Source organism: Balaenoptera acutorostrata, chromosome 6 (assembly GCF_949987535.1).
Source record: "Balaenoptera acutorostrata chromosome 6, mBalAcu1.1, whole genome shotgun sequence".
In the NCBI taxonomy this organism is placed as follows: domain Eukaryota; kingdom Metazoa; phylum Chordata; class Mammalia; order Artiodactyla; family Balaenopteridae; genus Balaenoptera; species Balaenoptera acutorostrata.
Window position 1 is genome coordinate 124,446,419 of NC_080069.1, and position 18,257 is coordinate 124,464,675.

At 58.4% G+C, this 18,257-nt stretch overlaps 1 protein-coding gene across 10 annotated transcripts in view; it reads right to left on the reverse strand.

Annotated features, from left to right (window-relative positions):
• SEC16A (SEC16 homolog A, endoplasmic reticulum export factor) overlaps window positions 1–18,257 on the reverse strand; it is a 31,250-nt gene that overhangs the window by 2,519 nt on the left and 10,474 nt on the right. For 4 of the 10 annotated variants that reach the window (XM_057548018.1, XM_057548022.1, XM_057548017.1 and 1 more), the window contains exons 4-28: window positions 16,824–16,921; window positions 15,080–15,206; window positions 14,393–14,603; window positions 14,063–14,237; window positions 12,950–13,092; window positions 12,252–12,313; window positions 12,007–12,145; window positions 11,353–11,589; window positions 10,178–10,275; window positions 9,217–9,298; window positions 8,913–9,030; window positions 8,643–8,754; window positions 8,398–8,503; window positions 7,571–7,711; window positions 6,572–6,685; window positions 6,200–6,392; window positions 5,470–5,715; window positions 4,894–4,976; window positions 3,814–3,969; window positions 2,227–2,307; window positions 1,975–2,031; window positions 1,733–1,844; window positions 1,186–1,323; window positions 828–922; window positions 188–262 (exon numbers count right to left, since the gene is read on the reverse strand). In XM_057548018.1, the coding sequence (XP_057404001.1) occupies window positions 188–262; window positions 828–922; window positions 1,186–1,323; window positions 1,733–1,844; window positions 1,975–2,031; window positions 2,227–2,307; window positions 3,814–3,969; window positions 4,894–4,976; window positions 5,470–5,715; window positions 6,200–6,392; window positions 6,572–6,685; window positions 7,571–7,711; window positions 8,398–8,503; window positions 8,643–8,754; window positions 8,913–9,030; window positions 9,217–9,298; window positions 10,178–10,275; window positions 11,353–11,589; window positions 12,007–12,145; window positions 12,252–12,313; window positions 12,950–13,092; window positions 14,063–14,237; window positions 14,393–14,603; window positions 15,080–15,206; window positions 16,824–16,921 (3,199 nt within the window). The remainder of the gene's footprint in view (window positions 1–187; window positions 263–827; window positions 923–1,185; window positions 1,324–1,732; window positions 1,845–1,974; window positions 2,032–2,226; window positions 2,308–3,813; window positions 3,970–4,893; window positions 4,977–5,469; window positions 5,716–6,199; window positions 6,393–6,571; window positions 6,686–7,570; window positions 7,712–8,397; window positions 8,504–8,642; window positions 8,755–8,912; window positions 9,031–9,216; window positions 9,299–10,177; window positions 10,276–11,352; window positions 11,590–12,006; window positions 12,146–12,251; window positions 12,314–12,949; window positions 13,093–14,062; window positions 14,238–14,392; window positions 14,604–15,079; window positions 15,207–16,823; window positions 16,922–18,257) is intronic. The other 6 variants (XM_057548024.1, XM_057548023.1, XM_057548027.1 and 3 more) reach the window with 4 other exon arrangements.

Genomic DNA, 18,257 nt, shown 5'->3' on the forward strand with positions numbered 1-18,257 from the left:
CCAGACAACTCTGAGGAAGCAAGCGTGACTTTTTTAAGGAACACAACGCTTTCTGAGTTCCAAAAAGTTTCTAAGCTGCCCTTTGCCGACCCATTAACTTCGTTTTAAAGGAAGAAGCCATCTGGACGATAAAACGAGCTTCCTCAGCCCAGACCTTCAGCAGACGCGCTCATCGGGCGCCGTTTACCTCTCCTCCCTGGGAACCGTCCGCTCCGGAGGGTGGGCGCTCAGGTCCAGGGAGCGACGCCGCAGAACTGAGCACCTGCCGGGACAGCAGGGAGGCCAGCTGCTGCAAAGCCCGTGCGTCGGAGGCACCCACCGAGGCAGGACCACCCGGGACGGCCCGCTCCACCCCACGGGGCGCTCCTGCTGAGGGGTCGTGAACGGGCGCCGCGTGGACCTGCTACTCCAACACCCGCGGCGCATCCTTACTGAGCGCCTGCCGCGAGCCCCACCGCGGCCCTGCGATCCGCGCTCTCGTCGGCCCGTCCACAGGGCAGGACGCTGAGGCTCAGAGGCGCTGAGCGACCCCCCGCCTTTAAAAAGCTAACTACTGGAGAACCAGGGCTGAAATCCAGGTCCATCCAACCTCCGAGACCAAACTCTGAACGACTGCGTTGCACATACACATTATAATCATTCAAAAAAAACCCTCTTGACCGTAAAAAGTTCAGCAAGACAAAATTACTAGGTTAACGCGCATGTGACCCACACCGTAAGCTCTGTGTACACAAGACTCTGGAGGAGGTCAGGGCCGCCTCTCGGGTCGGGGCAGGAGGCAAATTCCCACTGCCTGACCCCCGGCCTGGGCCCACGGCGCCGCTCACCTTGGGCTCCGAGGTGGGCTCTGGCTTGGCTGGCCCCCCCGTCGGTGCCTGCCCTTCCCTGCCAGCCCCCTCGGCGGGCGGTGCTTCCTCTGCATCTGTGAAGGGGACAGCGGGGGAGGTGGTCACTCGTGCCCCCGTCTCAGGGGCCCAGAGGGAAGAGTCCCAGGGGAGAGCTGCACCCGGTCCTCAGGCAGGCCGAGGGAGACAAGTCCGCAGACACGCACAGGGGAACCTCGGCGCTCTGCGCTCTGCGTGTGGGTGAGTAGTTAGTTCTTCTTAGAAGAGGATTAAGGCCAGAGGCTCTCAGAGAGGCCAAGGCCAGAAGCTGCACACACACAGCTGCTCCCGTGCTGCCTACCTGGGTTTGGTCCGAACAGGTGTGTGGGAATCGGAAGTGGGGCCAGTGGCGCAAAGAAGTCCGCGGGAGCAAGGGCTGGCTCGCTCCGCTGGGGGCCCCCTGGGTTCAAGACGTCCACGTAGCGCGCTCGAGCTCGGGCTGCCACGGGGACAGGGAGCAAGGTCACCCCGCCGTCCTCCTGGTGGCCGGAGTGCACCGGGCCAGGCTTCCGCTCCCGGGGGCGGCCGGGCCCGGAAGGGGGCCCCTCCTGGGGCACACTTGCTGGGCTTCTGCCCGGGGGAGGGGTCCCACTTCACACCACGGCACGGCCGATGGCACCCGCTCCGCCCTTAGCTCCCCAGTGACACGACGGTCCGCCCAGGAACGCTGAGCTCTCTGGAGAGCTGGCCCCCCACCCCCCGGGGACTCATCCTCAGAAAACCAGTCCTCCTCCTGGTGGGAAACAAACTACCACCTCACGGGCACGTTATCATCGCTGAACTCTGGCCCGTCCGTGGGACAAATAAATTACCCAAGCGAACTCTCATTTCTGGTCGGCCGTCGTTACCTGCTTTTCTAGAATACATGTTCACAGCGGGTCTGGGGGGCCCTCCAGGGCCAGGCTGGGCGGCTTGCAGAGCCTTGGGAAGGGATGTTGGAGGTGGGGGCGGAGCCTTCTTCTGCAGAGGGAAAGACCACTGCGGGGTCTGCGCGCCGAGCCAGAGCCCACGGGGACCCCTGCAGGCGGAGGCCCCTGTCCACGGCGGGGCTCCCCGCCCGGCCACCGCGAGCGCCTGGACCCCGGCTTACCTCCTCCTCCGGCTCGTTCGTGTCCACCCAGCGGTTCTTCTTTTCATCCCAGACGATCTGCCACGATCGTGAAAGGTAAAAAGAGAACTCAGTGGCAAGAGCCGGACAGCATCAGAAATCAGGATCTGACTGCTTCCGAGGCGCCGGCTCAGGTCCGCTCCGGAGCCGAGTCACTCCTCGCAGACAGGCAGGCGGGCGGACACGCCACTGCGGGACCCACCGGCCCCCCCGGGCCCACCCGGCAGGACGCACCGATTTGTTCTTGTCGTCTGGCAAGTAAGCTTCTGTCCTCTTCTTCACAGGCAGCCAACGAGAGAACCAGGACTCGCTGCTCTGAACACAAAAACCACCAGAACCACCCTGAGGACGTGGCGCTGAGCGCCACAAGTCCAACACACAGGGGCCGCCACGCCTGTGCGACCCGCGCGCCTGCAGGCGGCAGAGCCACAGAGCCGGGAAGCGGGTGTCGGGCCGGGCGGGCGGCAGCGCTTCAGTCTGGGAAGCTGAGACATCCCGGGACGGGTGCACGACAGTGTGCTGGAGGCCCCAGAGCCAGGCACTGACAACAGTTAAAGTGGTAAGTTTTCTGTATACTTTACCACACTTAAAAAAAAATTAGAACAACAGCTTGCCTCTTGGAGCTTTTCATGTCTGAATGCCAACAAATGAGCAGCCTGAGACATCCCCCCGCAGGAGTGGCGACGGCTGGGGAGTCCGTGTGGGCTCTAAGAAGAGGCCCTTGTGCTCCGAGGCTGGCAGAGGTTAGGCTTCAGGGACATTTACTCTATTCTTCATACGCTGCACTTGACGTCTACCACAAAAGGCAGCAGCAACTCCACACCCCCTCACCCGTTTCTCTGAATCTGCGGCAGAGTGGACGGCTCTGTGCTGGGTGGGGAGCAGTCCCCTGCACGTCACACCCCGTCTGAAGGTCCTGCTCTACCTCATGGCTCGTGCATGTTTTGAATCACACTTGTGTTTACATAAGACAGTAGCCGTTAAAAGCCACCCACAGGCTGGAGAAGGTGTGCACACACGCGCATCCGGCAGAACCTGCGTCCACAACATGCAACAACGCCTGCCGACCTCTGAGGACCCCACGAAGGACGGGAGGAGACCTGAGCCAGCCCCACACAGATGAGGACGGGGAGGGAGAAGAAGCACACGAACCCACAACAAAGCGTCACTAAAGCCCAGCGGAATGGCCGACAATGCAGCCCCCGGGGCGAGGACGGGGCTGCTGGAAGGGCTGCCTGGTGAACCACTGAGGAGGACAGGCTGGCGGGACGTGCTAAAGCCAGATGCACAGCTGTCCTGTGACCTCGGGACACACCCCAGGGAAACAGGTGCACCCGCCACCCAAAGACACAGACGAGAACGCTCACGTGGCTTTATTCCTAATAATCCCAAACTAAAAAACCCCACAGATGTCCTGCATTGGGAGAAAGGATACATAAAACCACGGCGTACGCGCACCATCGACATCACTACACAACGATGACAAGAAGGCACCTCCTTCACGTGAAGTTCGGGAACAGCCGAACCCGAGCAGTGGTGACAGAGGTCAGCGCAGAGGCCACCCTCTGGGGAGGGTGTGGACGGGCCCTGGACCCATGGGCGTCCGGGAGGCAGGCACGGCTCCAGCTCTGAGCTGGCGGGCTTACACGTGGACACGGACACAGAAACACTCGCGCTTCACCACACGCTTACTGCCCCTCAAGAACACGCTTGGCTTGATTTAAACAGAGACACATTCCTTCTCCTCGCCTCAGCCTGAGGACAGCGGAGCCGAGCCCCTGCCCAGCCCCCGGCCCCGCCCAGCTGGGGGCTGTGAGTCACCTTCTTAGGCTCCTTGGTCTCCTTGGCTGCCTGGACAGGTCTCTTCACCTCGGGCGCGGGCGTCAGAGGCAGAGGCGGAGGCGGCTGCAAGGCCCCTGAGCCAGCGCTCCCCCAGCCCGGAGACGACTCGGAGCCCTGTGACGTCCTTGAGGAGCCCTGTCCCAAGGTAACACGGAGCAGGCTCACCGGGGGCGCCTCCCCAGGAGCCCTTAAGACTTTACCGAGAGGCTACGTCACTACGGTGAGCAGAGCCAGGCAAGGAGGGGCTGGTGAGAGCGGCCCCCCGCTTCCCCGGGGCCGACTGGGCTTAAGGGCAACGTTTTCTAGGAGCGTCACGGCACTCACGATGCGGATTCGGGCTGGAGCAGATGGGATACATATGAGCACCGAAGAGAAGACTGGTTGGGGGGGTGGCAGTGGGCATTTTAAAAGATAGAAGCATTTTAAAAAACATTTATCCCTGGGTTGAGACTCTGTTTTCAATAACAGTTAAACTCTCATTTTTACTTTCACAGGGACAGAATATTTTAACGGTGGAACACATAAGGAGAGTTTAAACTACAGCAATCGCCTGCTGATGGGATGCCCAAAAAGAGCAGGGTATCTGTAAAGAAGCTTCCAGAATGCAGTTTATATAAAAGCGTTTATCCTCCTACCCCCCATCACTGGGATCACAGCACACCGAGGTGGTATTTATATTGAGCATGTCTGATAAAATGAATCTTGATTTTAAGAAAACCACTGAAAATTTTACGATTCCTATTGTAGAAAGAGATGCAGAAATCAGGGAAGTTTTCCATTTTAGAAAAGTTAAAATTGACAAGGTAGTTTCATTGTAGATGAGCATTTCTTCTCCTTAAAATACCGACTTTTACACTATTAAATTATCTTTTCCCCTATTAATGTTTTCACCAGCTCTTCACATTTTAAGGATTCAAGTTTTCTCTTTAAGAAATGATTCAAAAGATAATCTGATAATTTTAAGTATTATCTTACAACTTAAGAACAAACAGTTTGAGTACTTATTCAGTGGAGTTCATGAAAAATAGCTTAAAAAACAAAAAAGAAGTGGGAAAGTACCACATTAGCAAATCTTCCACCAAAATCCTCTTCTCCTAGCTCCGACAGCGCGTTTCTGCCGGGTGCCTCTTGTGGCATCATTCCTGTCAAGGGAAATGAGAGCTCCCGTGACCCCGGCATCACTAAGGCCACAGCAGAGGGAGTGGGTGTGGCCAAGAGACGCTGCTGGGGACACCCCAGCTCCTCCTGCCACGCCTCCCCATGTGGGCGTCACAAACCACGAATGGAATGCTCCTAAACATGTGAAAATAGCTTCTCTTTTCAAGCCAGGCCGTCCAAGGAGACAGATGGTCAGGGACAAGACCACCCTCCAGAAGGAGGGTCACGGCCTCCCCAGTGCGTTCACAAAGGCTGCAGGCGGGCACCCCCCGGCCACGCCCTGGACACCCACTCCCACCTCACGTCCCAACAAGAGGTCAAGTCACTGATCTTCAATCAGCTTCTAGAACTTTTGGTATACACTAAGGAACGTACTTTGCTCCAAGTTTGAATGACTTAAGTCTCTCCTACCAGTGAGCTCCTTCAACGCCAAAGCCAATTTAGCTCTGCTCTCCAGACGGCACCTCGCAGACCCACCTGCGTCCTGGCTCCTGGCCTCCGGGAGCAGAGGTTCAGTCTCTTGGAGAGATGGCGCGCCAGGCGGCAGGCCAGGCCCCGGGGACGGAGCCACGGGATCAGGCCCAGAGGGCTCTTGAAAGCCAAGTGCAGCCCCTGGGGGTCCACAGCCAGGCCCCGGCTCGACAGGGCCCGCCGGCGGTGGCGCTGGGAACACCAGCACCCTGGCGGGGAAGGCCGGCTGACCATCGGGGAGCGTCAGTGGAGCTGCAGGGAGACGGCGGAGAAGAGAAAGCCTGAGGTTATGTGCTCACTCCAGTGACTTCCGCCGGGCACGTTTCCTTCATCGAGGGCCAAGGAACCAACCGTCCAAGCACAAAGGCTGAAGCTGCCGGGCTGTCGCTGGTTTAGGGAAGCGGGACACACGCTTTTCAGGGCCGAGGGCAGGACCTCACTCGGCACACAGCACGGGGCGCGGGCTCTAAGCCGCAGCGCGACCCCGACACAGCCCAGCGAGCAGCCGCCTGGCCCAGGGCCGCCTCTGCCTTCACCGAGTCCCCCCCACCCTCCTGCACCGCCCTCCCACTCAGCCAGACCTTTAAAGCCGCGAGACCCAGTGGGCTCACCAAGGGAGGGGGGACAAAGAGGAAGCAGAGGGCCGAGGCAGTGGGACAGACGGCCCGACTCTCTGGGCAGCAAGACAGGGGCGCTCCACGTTCAGAAGCAGGTGCCCAGGGCGGCGCGGGCTCACCTGAGGGCAGCAGCCGCACGTCCTGGCCCACGTGGTCAGCGCCGGGCACAGGCGGCGCCAGCAGCGGGTTGTCGGTGCCCAGGCTCGCCGGCTGGGCGGGCGCTGGGCCGTCACACGGCCCCACCTCGGAGCGCGGCGAGCTGGGACAGCGCGGGGGGAAGGCTCTGTCCAGACTCCACGCCGCAGTGCCCTCCTGAGGGAGAAGGACCTCAGGCGTCTGCACGCCGGCCGCCGACCCCGCGGACCCGCTCTGCTCCGGGGGCACGTTCCCCTCCCGGGCACCGGGCGCCGCGAGAGCTGCGCTGCTCACGCCCGCCACCTCCGGCGCGCACGTGGCTCCCCGTCGGGCCCCACGCCCGGAGCCCAGCGCACCTTGACCCGCTGCTCGACGAGCCGCAGCTGGACCAGCCAGGCAGGCTCCGCAGCGGCCTCCTCCTCCGGCTTCTCCTTCAGCTGAGGGTCAAAGAGGCGCAACTGGGAGGCGACCTGGAAACACACGAAGATGAAGACCCCGCTCCCACAGGCGACCGCGGCCAAACCGTGTCTTCAAAACCCACTGGGACGTGGAGCAAGCGCGCCTGCAGCGTCCGAGACGCAGCCCTCCTCGCTGCAGGGACCTTCCTGAGGCGGCTCACGTGGCCCGTCCCTGACCGCCGGGAGCGCGAGCACCCACCGCGCCCACCGCGCCGGCCCGCCGAGCCCGCGGCATCCGGACCCGCGGGGGCTGAGCCTGCCTCTGCTCGGCTCCACTCCCCGAGATGCCAACTGCCCCGGCCACGCTCACGCTCTGGGGGGCGGCAGGCGGGCACGCGCCCAACAAGCCTGACCTCGCGCTAACTGCTGAAGCTGCCAGGTGGAAACAGGTTCTTGAATTACCCTGTTTCTGCACGTGTCCAGAAGTTCCCGTAATAAAAACATTTTTGGTACCACATGAACACATTCCAAAAACGAAGCTCCGGCAGGAGAGGAGCGTACTGGCGCGGCCCCCTGGTGCCGGGCGCCGGTGGGAGGGCAGTCACACGGTCTCCGTCTTCCGGAGCGAGAACCTGGGGCCGCGGGGCCGCAGCCGGGACCCACCCCAGGCTGCAGCTCCCGGAACCTCACAGCGCTAAGCGCGAGGCGAGGACGCCTCGAGACACGGGCCTCCTGCAGGCGGGGTCCTTCTCACGCCCAGGCTCACCTCCAAGTCTCTGCACGAGACGCCCCAAGGGCCCCTGTGCTGGACTGCAAAACACCAACTACCTGCCCGAGAACACGCAGGATCTTAACTCGACCGAGCAGGCAGTCCCGAGCGCCCTCTGGTCACGAGCACCGCGTGACCACGTGGCCCCACGTGCCGCGCAGGGGCAGCGGCATCGAGGAAGACGTTACCTGAAGCAGCTGGCTGAGCAGCACCGGCGAGTGTCTGTGGGGCTGCGCCAGGACGCTCCTGGCGATCACCTCGCAGTAGTGGAAGGCCTGCGTGGCAAGCCCCATCTCAGCCAGGCGGCAGCAGTAGATGAACTTAAACACCTGAGACAGACAGACGGGCGAGCTGAGCGGTGCTACGGGCCCCCTCCCGGTCCCTAGCGCCACCCGGGCCCTCCGCAGGCTGACGCCACCCTGGACGTTCGCAGCCCTCCTGTGCGTCCCCAGCACCTGCCCACAGCCGAGCCAGGCCCGTTCCCTGCGCTACTTCACATCAGAGTCAACTACTGTAAGCTTCTGAGAAACTCACTTTCTCTCTTCAACACCCTCAACACAGCCGTCAGGGCTCTTGACCACCAAGTGACCACGGAGTGACCACGAGGCGCCACCACGCGCACGCACCCCGTGACGACCGCCTCTCGGGAGCCGCCAGCGCAGTCACCCTGCTCTGTTGGCACCGATGCTCTGCCCCGTTTCAGACACACACGCACAGTCCCGGTCGGATACCACCCTCCCAAAACATGGTCCACAGCTGATAGAGAAGTACTTGAAACCAAACACTAACTAAAAGCTTTTAATACTTAAAACATTAAAAACCAAAATACTAACAAAATTCTCAATTCAGCAAGCTTTAATTCTCGAACATTACAGATGAAACATCTCCTCGAGATTTCCAAAAACACTTCATTGCTCTTTACGTTTTTTGAATAAAACCCCTGAACGACTGCGGTCTTGTCAGCACCCACTCCCCCCAGACCCCGTCAGAGCTGGAGCCATGGGGCCCCACCCACCTGGAAGCTGGGTAAGGAGCAGGTCTGCGCCCCCAGGGACTGAGCGTACTCATAGGCTTCTGTCCTCTGAATAGCTTCGTTGGTCGCGAACTTCAAAAACGGCAAACTGTGGAGGACATGAGCGGCTGTCACCTTTGAGCGGGTCACCAAAGCGCCAGCGCTCCACGCGCCGGTCTGGTTAGCCATGGGAGGGGCTTTTCCTTTCCAAGGGAAACGGATGCCACTATACCTATGCAATTCCTCACCTGTGGTTTGATCCAATTAAAACAAGCTTTGTGGTTTTCTTGGTATAAACCCCAAATCCAACCTGGGCCACGAGGTAGCAGAAGTGTGCAGCATCAAGGAGTCCTCTCGAGGCTGAAGGTACATAAAGCAGGCAGGCCTCGGTCACAGGGTCTCCCGGAGATCAGAGCGCTCAGAGACACCAGATAGACCCCAGACGGAGGGACAGTCTCAGGGTCCCGAGCATCTGACGGCAGCCCCAGGCCCGCCTTCTATGTCGGTGTCTGACCTACCCAGAGTGTCCCCCATCGTGGCCATTGTCCGGGCTTCCACGTCCACGTTGTTGTTCAGGTTGGACAAAACCATGGCCAGGTGTGGCCGCCAGTCTCCCCACTTCTCATCTCCACAACACTGAAACCAGAGACAAGCAGAAAACCCTCATCCTTGGAACACACTGCCGTCTTAACTCCGCAGTGCTCAAGCCCCAGGAGCAGGATGGAAACGCTGGCCTCGTGGCCTGGGAGGTGAGCCCTCCCGGAGCAGGCTCTGAACAGACGGCTGAGCCGTGGCGGCTGCCGTGAGGACCCCCATACTGACCGTGGACGCGGCTGGCATCCGCCCGGACATCAGCTGGTAGACCGTCTGCAGAGGGTCGTTGATCGGAAGGCTGTTGGCGAACCTGGCAGACGCGAACAGAGAAAGCCCTAACTCAGCCTGGTTCAATAAACAGGACACGAAAAACTAGTCTGGTCTCATCTCAGACGCTTTGGTGACTGGCTTGACGCTTGACCTGGGCCAAGTGTACACACTGCAATGTTTTTAAAAGGCTGTAAGGATGCAGATTTTTTTTTTTTTTTTTTTTTTTTGGGTCACACTGCGCGGCATGTGGGGTCTTAGTTCCCGGACCAGGGATTGAACCAGGGCCCCTGGCAGTGGAAGCGCACAGCCCTAACCACTGGACTGCCAGGGAATTCCCCGCTGAGATTTTATAGAATTAAAAAGCCTGAAGTTGGGCTTCCCTGGTGGTGCAGTGGTTAAGAATCTGCCTGCCAATGCAGGGGACACGGGTTCGAGCCCTGGTCCGGGAAGATCCCACATGCCATGGAGCAACTAAGTCCGTGTTCCACAGCTACTGAGCCTGCGCTCTAGAGCCTGTGAGCCACAACTACTGAGCCCACGTGCCACAACTACTGAAGCCCATGCACCTAGAGCCCGTGCTCCACAACAAGAGAAGCCACCGCAATGAGAAGCCCGCGCATTGCAACGAAGAGTAGTCCTGCTTGCCGCAACTAGAGAAAGCCCACGTGCAGCAACGAAGACCCAATGCAACCAAAATAAATACATTAATTAAAAAAAAAAAAAAAAAAAAAGCCTGACGTTAACAAAAAAAATTTAAATCCTTTAGCAACACAGCCCGAGGAAGAGGGCCCAGCAAGCCCACAACCATGGGTGGCCGACGGGACTCCCCAGCTTCCTCTGACAAGAGCATGGGGACCGGGGGCTTCCCAAAGCTGACGAGGCCCGGACCCCCGCCTGCAGGCACGCCCGGACTCCTCACCTGGTCATGACTCTGGCGTGCGTCCGGCTGTCCATCTTGCTGGCAAGTAACAGGGCGTGACCCCACAAGCCGTTCTTCATCGCAGACTCTAAAGCATCCTGAAAAGCATCGACAGGTTCTCTGACCTCTGAGAACAACAGGAGCAGCGGAGTGTGTGTCGTCATGCACGGCCAGGAAGGAGGAGAGGGCTCAACCGCAGATGAGAAAGCAAACGGATCAAAGGCTCCAACACACACGTTCCCAGTTCAAAAACGGAAGAGCGGGCGAGCTCCACCGTTCGTGCTCGCCGCGGAGTCCCTGCGGGGGGCGGTCTCCGTGCAGGTGCCCCGCTTTCCTCAGCAGCACAGAGGACAAGCGCACCGTCAGAGCCAGGTGCAGCGGAGAGGCAGCACCACCTTCTCCCACCTGTCGTCTCCGCCACGAGAAAGGCCAGGGGGACCCCTGGGCCCCGAGGGCCTGTGTTCAGCACCAACAGGGCCTTAATTACTTCAGCCTCCCTGTATCCAAAATGATCTGGGCCACAACTTAGAAAACTTCTGACCAGGAAGCAGACATATTGCAACAGAGAAATAAATGGTAATTAAATGTAACAGATCAGAAAATTTCAATTAGCTGTAAAATGACCACATTAAGATCATTTACTCACCAAATACGAGTTTTCTGAGTCTATCATGACATAAAAGTGCCAAAAACTCTGGGCCCGCCAGACTCCCGCTGCCAGAGCCCAGCAGGAGCTCCAACTGTGCACGCCCTGCGCCCGGCTGCACCACCAGGTGCCTCACGGAGCAAACCCCGGGCGTGTCCCCAGGGCGCTCCCCACCCGGGCCCGGGCTGTGCCCAGCACCCACTCGCGGTGGCACGGTGAGCTCACCCTAACTGCGTGAGGACGCGCTGCCTCTGTGTCGCGCACGTGTTTACCCCGAGACACACTGCACACAGCAGGGGTGCAGCCTGAGCTCAGTCCGCGTGTCTGTCAGATGCCTGAAAACGGAACCTGCACATCTCTGACACCAGCAGCGCTGGAGAAGCCACTGTTCACACCTTCAGAGACGCGACACACGAGGTGCCAGACAGTCTTTGCAGAACAAGACCCCGGCAGCACGTGCTGCTCTAGACGCTGGCGCCCCGAGAGCGGGCCCTGCCCCCCGCCCCGCGCCCGAGCTCGGGCCGCTCACCTTCTTCCGGCCGTAGAGCAGCAGCTCTCGGAACCGCTCCGTGTCTTTTTCAAGGGTGGTGGCCGCCTGACTGTCGGTGAGAAACGAGAGCTGGGCCTCCCCGGACTCCTCCTCCACTTGCGCCGCAGGCTCGTGAGTGAAATCAATCAGGTTGGCCTCACTGGGTGACTTCCCAGGAAGCCACACGGTTCGGTGGTCTCGTAACAAGAGTTCCGCGATGTCTGTGCCCACCACGGTCTGCGAGGGGCAGCAGGGGCAGGAAGGGAGACAGGCTTAACCACAAACAGCACCCTCCTGCGGGAGCGACAGGACAGCCCCGGTCCTGGTCGGGGGAGGCCCAGAAAGGGCCTCCGCAGGTGAGCGACTTCGACCACCTCGGCACAGAGCCGCTCCCGACTCGGCCGCGAGCGAGGCGGGCAGACCGCACGCACTGGACAGGCCGCCGACGGGGAGCCCAAACCTCCCTTCACCCCAAACCACACACCCTGCTTGGCTCCCGCGTCCCCAAATCACGGCCGAGACACTCGTCCTGGGGGAGCCCCTGGACGGTACAGCCTGGTACAGAGATCCTGCCTAACCCTCCTCGGGGTGCTGAGGGCTCCCGGGACTAGAGGCCTACGAGAAGAGCAGCTCTACAAGGAAGGAGACACATACCCCGTTCTGTCTGCATAACAGAACAATAAAGCTCCAAAGAAGACTCGCGGACTCTTTGTCAATTAAATTTTCATCCTGTAAACAGTTTGTAGCTTTGCTCTGTGCAAAATTAATAACATCCACTTTATGGGTGTCATCTCTGCAAAAAGAACACACACTCGGTGAACAGCAGCCACTGCATCTGCGAGGCCGCGCTCGGCACCGCTGGCGGACAGGCACCGCGGCCGCTTTCGTGGGGCACGTACTTGCCAAGAGGCCCTGGGAATGCCCGCATCTCTTCCTGCTCCGGCGTGTGCTGCAGCAAGGTCTGAGGTGGGGACAGGAGAGGGGACAGAGAGAGCGCTGTTCACGGGGGCAGGCAGGTCAACGCCCGGCTTGGCTACATCAGCAGACAGAGTAACGGACGCCATCCTCAGGACGGCCTGTCCCTCCAAGTGGGGAGGCAAAGCCTCCATCACAGAGTATGGGCATCTAGTTTCACAACAGTGACTTTCAAACTTTGTTTAAGCAGTGAGACCCACCCCCCAACTCTGAGGCAGGGCCTGGGTACACGCAATGGAAGAGGCCTGCCAGGGCACGGAGCAGGGTGCCCTGCACCAGCCCCCCGAGATCAGGAGGCACCTCTGCCCACTCTCCAGAATCACCAGTAAAATGAGCACGGACAGCGTCCTCACTCCAAAATCAGAGATTCAAATAAAGATAGAAAAGGAACGTACAATAAAACCAAGTCTAACACAACACCCAGAGCAGAGTCTTAAAATGCTGACTTCCGAGAGGAAAAAGATGATCAAGCAGAATTGAAACAATCTACGAATTGAAGATTCACAGAAATAAACATTTCCCAAGCTTGTTTTTTCAGACAAGGGCACACAAGTTGAAGATGACAAACTGCAAAGCTCGTGTGACCTGAAGGGCGACGTGCAACTTCTCCCTGTGGAATTACCTCCATGCTGTGAATTTCAACCAACGCAGGCTGTCCTTCTGAAGGCAGATTTGGAATCACTTTGATGAGCTGACCCCCAGGACCAAACCTGGCACAGATATGAGGCACTGAGAATTTCTCAGGAGAAGTTGGTCTCGATGGAGCTACATTTAAATAAAATGAGAAAGAAACAACCAGTATATCACTTTTTAATGCTTCTGAACTAAATCAACAGCTGAGCTTTTCAAGATGCCCATGCAGCTGGAATCACATATTATCAAGATGAACTTTCAACTGTAGTTAGTAATTGTTAAATATCCTACTAAAAAATAGAACCTAAACATACGTCAGAAAAACGTTCTAATCGTTAAAAGTGAGAATACTCTCCTCTAAAATGAAAAGGCTCCTTTAAAAACCACCAGGACGCACTGTTTACAGAAAGCAGCGCTCGTGTTTCCTGCCGCTCAGGTGGCCCCTCAGCGCCCCTGCACCCTGAGCGCTCCTCACGGCCTCGGCCTCAGACCACGGGCATCGGAGGGAGCAGCAAGGAAAATGACCAAGAGTGAAACACCTCAAGCCAAACGGGAGGTGAAATTTTTAATCAAATAACGCTTTAAGAAAGTCCATTATTTTATATTTTATACTGTCACGTTCTAAAACTTCACATACTTGCAGTTTTCCAAGAAACAGCATTTGACCAAATATCTCAAAGGCAAATCGAGAATGTGGTCTGTGTGATAAGCGTACGAACTGGAGTTTTTCAGGTTTCCCTCCAAGATCCATGTCCCCGTATAGTCGGCACCAGGGCTACACTGAGGCCCTGCCCAAGGGGACATGGCAGGGGAGCCTGAGGTCAGAGCCACACTGAAGTGGACACGATCGACAGGCCAGGCAGCTCCCAGGCCTGTGAGCCAAACTGCAGCCCAAGGGGCACCAGCAGCCCAGCATGGCAAGCGCTGCCCCTCAGGACAGGCACGCGGCGGCAGAGTGCCCTTGCTTGGCAGGGATGCCCAGGCCAGGCCATCGCCAATTCCCACCCTGGTGATGACTCAGTCCCTCCCTCTTTCCCATCCCAGGCTCGGGACGCCGCCCCGGGGGTGCCCCTGGGGGCACGCAGGGCCTCGCCACACACACCTTGCTCCACGGAGGGCCAGCCGGCCTCAGAAGGGTAGCCGTACTCCGGGAAGCCTGGGGTGCCGTGGAAATCGCCGCCGTAGGGGCCGTAGGCGTAATCGCCGTGGAAGGAGCCCGGTGGAGGGGGCGCCTCGTAGGGCCCAGCAGTCACGTTGTGACCTCTGTACACCTGACTCTTAGAAAGCACAGAGCAAACAGGTGAAACCTCTTTGCCATGCCTGCGGCGGGACCCCGGGCGGCCCCCAGAACCCAGGGCCCGGCCGGCCGCCCACCTGGCGGGAGCGGGACCCTGAGCCCGGCCCCCCGCCCCCTGCCCGGCCGGCCGCCCACCTGGCGGGAGCGGGACCCAGGGCCCGGCCGGCCGCCCACCTGGCGGGAGCGGGAGCTGAAGCTGCTGCGCAGGCTCTGCACTGAGTGCTCGCTGTGCTCGCTCCGCCGGTCCGCCTCCTCCCCATAAGGGTCCCCGTGGGGCTCAGGCTCGTCGTCAAAACTCCCGGTGAAGCGGGGGTCGTACCGCCAGTGGTCGTCGTATTTCTCAGGCCTGGGGAGGCAGCGGGGCAGAGGCCGGGCTCGGGGAGAGGGCCTCCGGGGCCCAGGCTCACGTGCCACACGGCGGTGAGCCCCTCCAGGTCCCCGCCGCCCCGCGTCCTGACCCTAAGGACGGCGCTCGTCAGAGCCCACCCTCGAGTGGAGTCGCTGCATCCCCAGGCCAAGTTCAGGCCCCGCCTGAGGTTAGAGAGGCAGGCTGGGGGTCCGTCTGAGGTGGTCACCCCTCGCCCGGACCCGAGGAGGATGAACTGACTCGCGGCGCTGGTTCTGAGGCCGGTTCTCCTCCACGAGCCCAAAGAGAGAACCACCGGGAGGGTCAGTTCACCCTCCTCCTCCCAGCAGTGACCGCTCCCCGGGAAGCCAGACACAACCGTAGCTCTCGAGTGCATTACAAAGACCCGAGGGCACAGACGGGGAAGCAAGGCTGACTCACGACCCGCCCTCCTCAGCAAAATCTCCTCTACCGACCTGTCCCCGTAAGCGTAGCTTTCCTTCCTGTACGGATCGTACTCTGCATCGTACCAGCACCTCCGGTCGTAGGTGCGGGGCTCCCTGGACCGAGAACCATACTGGTACCGATCCCAGTGACCTGGATCTGCAGGCGAGAGATTAATGCGTCAGTACAATGTGCAAAAGACACCCCTCTGGCCGTCACAAAACCAGGCCACTCCAGGACTGAAGAATGCTTTCAGCCTCAGAGAGCAACCAAACTTTCCTCCCGAAAATCAGCACGACCCCAGGGAACGTTAACTGTTCCAGAGGACCCGGCCGTGTCTTGCCTGTACTGTGATACCTAACAGCCACTGACAGTTTTTCTCTCAACACACGTGATTAAAAAGGAAAAAAAAAATTTTTTTTTTATTCGTATCTCTTTTCTCTAATGTGATCCAAAGAGCTTTAGGAAATACTCTCAACGGATAAACAACAAGGTCCTACTGTAGAGCACAGGGAACCATATCCAATCTCCTGGGATAAACCATAATGGAAAAGAGTATGAAAACAGAATGTATATGTGTGCATAACTGAGTCACTTTGCTGTACAGCAGAGATTAGCACAACCTTGTAAAACAACTGTACTTGAATAAAAAATAAACAAAAATTTAAAAATATTCTCAAAACTAGATTACTTTAAAAAAGCACATTCAGGGACTTCCCTGGTGGCGCAGTGGTTAAGAATCCACCCGCCAATGCAGGGGACAAATCCGCCTGCCAATGCAGGGTACACGGGTTCGAGCCCTGGTCCGGGAAGATCCTACATGCCGCGGAGCAACTAAGCCCGTGCACAACTACTGAGGCTGCGCTCTAGAGCCCGCGAGCCACAACTACTGAAGCCTGCGTGCCACAACTACTGAGCCCACACACCGCAACTAATGAAGCCCACACGCCTAGAGCCCATGCTCTGCAACAAGAGAAGCCACCGCAATGAGAAGTCCGCGCACCGCAACGAAGAGTAGCGTCCGCTCGCCACAACGAAGAATAGCCCCTGCTCACCGCAACTAGAGAAAGCCCGCGGGCAACAACAAAGACCCAACGCAGCCAAACATAAATAAATAAATAAATAAAGCAAATGCAGGGGGGAAAAAAGCATGTTAACGTTATAAGCAAACCAGATACACCACTTTGAGCAAGCACGTGCAGAATTATGCATGAAGCAGTGCAAATACAAAAGTGGAGGGAGAGCCCCGGGGACGCAGAAGCGGGCAGCCATGTTGGGACAGCGAGGGCCACAGCCAGGCAGGGGGACCAGCAGGGCAGCTCAGGGGACGCATGCCAAGACGCAAACACTGCCAGACAGCGGTGGCACCCGGCGCATCCTGCGTCTGCCCTGTGTGATGCGGGGGCTCTGGCCACTGCAGTGAGCAGCCGGTCCCTCATTTTACTGATTTTAATCAATTTAAACAGCCACATATGGACAAGTCACACACTCTAGAACTACTGATAATTATGCTTTGCTAGAAAATCAAAGAAAACTACTAATACGATACAGACACAATGTTACAATTAAGATGTAATTTCTTAATGAAAAATAGCAATATAATTATTTCTAGACACAGACTACTTTCAATTACTTTGGCTCTGAGCTAAGATCGTAAGACTACTAAAAGGGAAGGTTTCCTAAGAAATCCCACAGCACGCCACTCTGCACCCGGCTGCACGAACGGTCTGAACACGCATCTGCTGGCCGTCGACCGATGAAAACGCCTGAACATACCTCCATAATCGTACTGGCTGGAATAATAATTTGCATAGTAGTCACTCTGACTGCTCCATCCGCTTCTGGAATTACAGTAACCTTCAGGATAGCCTTGCCTGAAAAAAACACACAGTGCTGTTAAAAAACAAATTACCTGCTTCTTAAAGTGGGACACAAATTACACCCAGAGCAACAGGCATTCATCAGAGCACCTTGGTTGTGAAAAAATTCTAATCAGGAGATCCGAACCAGTAACAACGATAAGATTACAGGATTCCCTACCATACAGCAAATTAAAATTTATCTGTTGAAATAACTATTTAAGTGCTGTTCAGCATAAAAGAACTAACTCTTCTCGCGTGCTCAGTGCTGCATGCTATAAAGCCAATGCTTAAAAGCAGGGTCTCACGTTTTGGATATCATGCTTAGCAGAAGCAAAAAGCACTGAGCTATCAAAACCAAGCTAGCGCCGACTGCAACACCCTCTACACAGACCGCGACCCGTGTGTCCTGAGTGGGGAAAAGGGCCCTCGCACCCTTCCAGCTGACTGCCCGGGACTCACGACACGGGCCCGACCAAGGCTGGCTTCACAGGCCCAGCTGTGCTGCCGACCCTGAGCAGGACAGGCAGGTATCAGGCCTTCCGAGGCAGGAAGATCCTTGGAAGGACTTGATGGCACTTTTGATTTCTAAACTGTGACTCCGTGTACCCCTGGGGAATGGCTCACTCCTGGGGGTGCAGCTGCCCCTGAGAAGTGTCCGGCCCCCCCACCTACCACAGGGACAGCACCCGCTGGGCGGGGGCCCTGGGGGGAGCGCTCCAGGGCACCGCCTGCACCCACCACCGGGGGCTCCAGAAAAGTGACCTGACCAAGGGCATAGCCAGAGCACGCCCGCCCCGCTGCCCTCTCCAGCCCCGGTCACCCGTCAGGAAAGACGCCACCGCAGAAACCCAAGGCTCGTTCTCCCCTCCTGCCGGGATGTGACCACACCAGGCACAAGCACAACACGCTGATGCTCAGCATGGCCACGCAGGCCTGCACACACGTGTGCACACACGCACAGGGCAGGAGAGGGGAGGGGCTGCTCTCCCTCCACGAGTGAGCGGTGAGCGGTGAGGACACGGCGACAAACCCCTGCCAGGTAACCCGACCTGGCCTGCAAGCGACAAGCGGCAGAGCAAGGCGTGCCCCGGCCCCTGCCTCCATCCTCCCTCACCTCTCAGGGCTTCTAGAAAACACCTGCCCGCTGCTCTCCCCGAATCAGAACGCCCACTGGGACTCCAGTCTCACCTCCCAGAGCGCCGGGCCCAGCGGCTCAGCGCATCCCTCCCAGCGACGGAGGGGGGCCAGCTGGACGGGCCGGCTCACGGAGGCAGGGCCTTGTCTCCAGGCGAGCTACTGAAGACGCGGGAAGCAGCAAAAGCAGCCCCAATTTTGAAAGGTGGTGCGT